This window comes from Chanos chanos, chromosome 3, assembly GCF_902362185.1.
Source record: "Chanos chanos chromosome 3, fChaCha1.1, whole genome shotgun sequence".
Lineage (NCBI taxonomy): Eukaryota > Metazoa > Chordata > Actinopteri > Gonorynchiformes > Chanidae > Chanos > Chanos chanos.
Genome location: NC_044497.1, coordinates 5,325,001 through 5,330,000, shown reverse-complemented (window position 1 = coordinate 5,330,000; position 5,000 = coordinate 5,325,001). Strand labels below are relative to the sequence as shown.

Below are 5,000 nucleotides of genomic sequence, written 5' to 3'. Positions count from 1 at the left end.
CATTGGCGGGAGAGGGAGGTGCAGAAGGAGGCGCAGGAGGAGGTGCAAAAGCTGGAGCAGGAGGCCCAGCGCAGGCGCAGGCAAGAGGAACGCAGACAAGAGGAGCTCCTGCAGCAGGAAATGACCCGCCTTCGCAAACAGATGGAGGAGAGGAGGAAAACGGAGCAGCTCGTCAGATGCATGTGCTGTAACCGCGGAAACGCGCATTTACATCACTAGTCAAAGCCTGCAGGGGTTAATTGGATATAGCATTTTTTTTTTTTTTTTAAAAAGCTGCATTTAGGGCTCCCTGTACCCCATCACTGAGCCTGAAGGTAGTTCAGATGGAAACAGGAAGTACTGGGCACAATTTCCAATTCTATAGGTCGAACCCTCATCTCTGCAGCGAGCTATTTGCACGTAATTGACGCCCTGAAGTGTAGATGTGCCCTTCGGCTATGCTGAATAGTAATTGAGTATTATCCCAAAGATGAGAATGGAGGGTAACTTTTCTGTCTTTTTCTGTTTTCATTTTTGAATGAGTGGACCGTAAAGTCAGAGCCCAGTGTAACCCCAGTCTCTTACACTCAGGGCTAAATGTCAGACATTTGACTGCGATAGACACAGAGACAGAGAGACAGCGATGACTGATAATGTGTGTCGGTATGAGTGTGTGGGATCATTCAGAGTTTTAATTACATTTCTGGGTTTTGTGTGTTTTAACAGGGAGAGAGAGAGGTCAGAGAAGAAAAGAGGAGTTCAAACAGCTGAGGTGCCCAAACCTTTATTATCCAGCACCCAGAAACTACAGGACACAAAACTACAGCAGAGGCTACAACAGGTGGAGGCCAAAGTCCACATCAACAACCTGAAGGTACCTTTTGTCAGCTATGATACAGGAGTGTGTGTGTGTGTGTGTGAGTGATGATACAGGAGTGTGTGTGTGTTTGTGAGTGATGATACAGGGATACAGGAGTGTGTGTGTGTGTGTGTGTGTGTGTGTGTTAGTGTGTATGTGTTTGTGAGTGATGATACAGGGATACTGGAGTGTGTGTTTGTGAGTGACGATGCAGGGATACTAGAGTGTGTGTGTGTGTGAGTGTGTGTTTGTGAGTGATGATACAGAAATACAGGAGTGTGAGTGTGTGTGTGTGTGTGTGTGTGTGTTTGTGAGCGATGATACAGGAGTGTGTGTGTTTGTGAGTGATGATACAGGAGTGTGTGTGTTTGTGAGTGATGATTCAGGTGTGTGTGTGTGAGTGTCAGTGAAGATACAGGAGTGTGTGTGTGTGTGTGTTTGTGAGTGATGATACAGGAGTGTGTGTGTGTGAGTGTGTGTTTGTGAGTGATGATACAGGAGTGTGTGTGAGTGTCAGTGATGATACAGGAGTGTGTGTGTGTGTTTGTGAGTGATGATACAGGGATACTGGAGTGTGAGTGTGTGTGTGTGAGCGATGATACAGGAGTGTGTGTGTGTGTGTTTCTGAGTGATGATTCAGGTGCGTGTGTATGAGTGTGTGTGTGTGTGAGTGATGATAGAGTGATACAGGAGTGTGTGTGTGTGTGTGTGTGTGAGTGTGTGTTTGTGAGTAATGATACAGGAGTGTGTGTGTGTGGGTGTGTGTGTGTGTGTGTGTGTGAGTGATGATACAGTGATACAGGAGTGTGTGTGTGTGTGTATGTGTGTGTGAGTGTCAGTGAAGATACAGGAGTGTTTCACATTTGCATTTATAGATTTAGTGGATGCTTTTATCCGGAGTGACCTGGACTGTTCACTCATCTGAGGTTCAGGGCTTTGCTCGGGGCCACATTGGCAGTGCACCACCGCATACCGCACCTCTCACCACTATGCAGTTACTGGCCCAAACTGGATCACACACTCCTGTTACACAAGACATATGCATTAAACATAACATGTCTAGAATGTATTTCTGTATTTGTTCATAGCATGAAGGATGTTTTCATGCAGAGGGATGTTTTCATGTAAAAGATGTAACATCAAGTTTGTGTGTTTGTATGTGTGTTTGTTTTGTGGTATTGAAAAAAAACTACAAGATTATGTGTGTTTGTGTGTGTCAATATATAATCGTTTATGCGCGGATTCGCGTTTGCCTGTGTGTCCATGCGAACGTGTGTGTGTGTGTGTGTGTGTGGTGCAGTGTATGCAGAGACATTTCTCCGCCTGGTACTGTGTACTGCTGGAGAAGAGGGTGTGGCTGGGGAAGGCGGCGGCACTCTGTGATTGGAGGCGACAGCTGAGGGCGTGGAGGGCGTGGCGTGCCCTGGTTTGGTTGAGGAAAGAAGAGAGAGAGGCCGAGAGGACAGAACAGGAGCTTAGACAAGACCACAGGCAAGACACACACACACACACACACACACATACACACACACACACACACACGCACACACGCACACACACACACACACACGCACACGCGCGCACACACGCACACGCGCGCACACACACGCACGCACACGCACGCACACACACACACACACGCACGCACGCACACACGCACACACACACACGCGCTCACACACACACACACACACACACACACACACACACACACATGCTCTCTCACACACTCACATCACCATCCACAAACTAAATTATCATCAAAGGCCTTTGGGGGGGGATCGGGAAGGGGGGCGGTATTATCAGTCTTTTTCTTTTTCTGATACAAATGCACCTGACTACACACGCTCTCAGATCCAGTTAGCGTCTCAAACTGGAGCGTATTTAAAGAGGAGCCAGGCTGTGCTGGGAAAGAACTGGGATTATGCGCGCGTGTCAGTGTCAAGCAAGTCAGGAAATGTCACAGCCAATGAGATTTCCTCTCCGCTCAAAGCCCTCTCCTCCATTGTTCTCCGCGATCGCTCTGCATCCACGCATCAGCCAGAACAGCTGAAGTCTCTGGAGACCGACAGTAACGAGGTCCACCGCTGAGAGGGAACGTTCTAGAAAGTTACCACGTGTTGACAACACAGGCCTCAGTAACACTGTGGACGTCTGAGCTCTTAGGTCTGCCTGCAATGAAAAAAACATCACCAGGCTGACATTGGTTGGCTTCTGCCATGAGGGTTTTGGTTTGTTATTCACTGGGAGTCTCTCACTTTCGCTGCTAGTGTCATGAGTTGAGGGGTTTTTGGGGTTGATTGTTGTTGTTTTTTTAAAAAAAAAAAAAACAGTGTGTAGCATTTATAAAACAGGAGGAGAGGGGGAAGGTTTGACAAACAGCCCTCGAATCCAGAGTGTTAGACACCATCCAGGAGTAACGAGAAAGACGGCTGATCCTGGGATTTAGAGAACCTGTATCGAGAAAGAAAAAATAACTCACATCCTAATGTAGGTGAAAATTACGCCCGCACTAAAGCTCCAAAAATCCACCTTATTCGGTAATGCTTGATAATGTGTTGTGACATGTGTGACAGCATTGTGGAGGGACTGTGTGTGTGTGTGTGTGTATGAGTGTGTGTGAGTGTGTGTGTGTGTGTGAGTGTCTGAGGGAACAATCGAGAGAAACCAAACTGAACAGTCTTTATTAAAATTCATGGCGTGCCCTGTGCGGATCGGAGGCGTCCTGTAACTACAGTAAACGTGGACTGACTGTTGACTGAAGCACAGGGCCAACATCTCACACATGAAACAGGGGACTGCAGCTGACTGGCTCCTGACGGACGCTGGCAACTCACAGTAGTCAGCGTCGGCTTTGACCTGAATGTGATAGTGCACTCTCTGTGTGCACAGATCCCTGTTTTTAACCGTTTACGTGCTGTTCTACAGTTGTACAATGTTACGCTACACTTATATTTGTACTCAATGCACTGTGTCTTCCCGATGTGTCCCCCCTGTTATATAGTCCTTCTAGTATAATGTTTTTTCTATATTTTTTAGCATAGCCCTTTACTTAACAAAGCGTATTGATTGTCTGACTGAACCTGCTGCTGTCTGTCTATGTTGCGCCATATGGACCAAGGAGGACGTCATCTTGTCTCTGCTGTGTGCTGTACTGTGTATGGCTGAGATGACAATGAAGCTTTACTTGACTTGACTTGACTTGATATTCCTTTAGGCTCTGTCAGGAGAGGGATCGAAGATGAGCCTTCTTTGATTGACGCCTGAGATGGTGATGACTGACGGTGTCTAATTTTGAGTTACTTTTTTTTTTTTTTTTTTACTCACCTCCTTTAGACGCTGTCAGATAGCATTAGAGGGTGACCGTAGGCGGATCCTGGGGCGGTACTTCCGTGATTGGCGGCTGTGGTGTCGAATGGCGAGCGAGCGCAGGGAGCTGCTCAGACAACAGGAAGAAACCAGACGCAAGATGGCCGCCCTGATCAGCGCTGCAGCCTCTGGGAAACTGGTTGCTGAGCCGCCCCACGTGACACAGCCAATCACGTCCGAGCCTAACCGCCCGACCGGCCAATCAGAGACCAGCACGCACCAGGTACATAAGACATACCAGATTTTCTTTCTCTCTGTGATTACACACACACACACATACATACACACACACGGGGGTTTAGAAAAGTTTTTTGTGCCATGCTCAGCAGTTTCCATAATGTTTTGTACCCACAGGGACAATTGTGGTCAGCAGCTGGGATTGTGTATGAAAGAAACATTAGACAGTGTGCTTTGTGAAACTACGCCTCAAGGCAATAAAAGCATAATCAAAATGCCTTTGACTGACTGGTTTAATCTGGCTTCATCTGCATTGAATAAACACCCTCAGATGTCTCTAACACCCATCTTGGTTGATCAGTCATGTACTTCCTGAGGAGAAAGAGAGAGGGGGGGGCGGGATGCTCCCGCATTTAAAATTCAGGGCTTGTATGAGTTCCACCCCCCACCTCCCCCCATTACTTTGCTAGTGGAAGAGAAAAACTGATAGTGGGAGAGGAAAAATAAAGAGGGAGATAAGAACGGTTCTCAAAGGACGCAGAACATAGAGGAGATTACGGAACAAAGCGGCGGATTCAAACTGTCACGTTTTACCACACACCTACGTTTGGACGTA

At 47.3% G+C, this 5,000-nt stretch overlaps 1 protein-coding gene across 1 annotated transcript in view; it reads left to right on the top strand.

Annotated features, from left to right (window-relative positions):
* Positions 1 to 5,000, top strand: part of ccdc191 (coiled-coil domain containing 191) — a 19,164-nt gene that overhangs the window by 3,801 nt on the left and 10,363 nt on the right. The window contains exons 5-8 of the mRNA XM_030767137.1: positions 1 to 182; positions 706 to 853; positions 2,139 to 2,329; positions 4,175 to 4,364. The exon at positions 1 to 182 is cut by the window's left edge and continues 227 nt beyond it. Of these exons, the coding sequence (XP_030622997.1) occupies positions 1 to 182; positions 706 to 853; positions 2,139 to 2,329; positions 4,175 to 4,364 (711 nt within the window). The remainder of the gene's footprint in view (positions 183 to 705; positions 854 to 2,138; positions 2,330 to 4,174; positions 4,365 to 5,000) is intronic.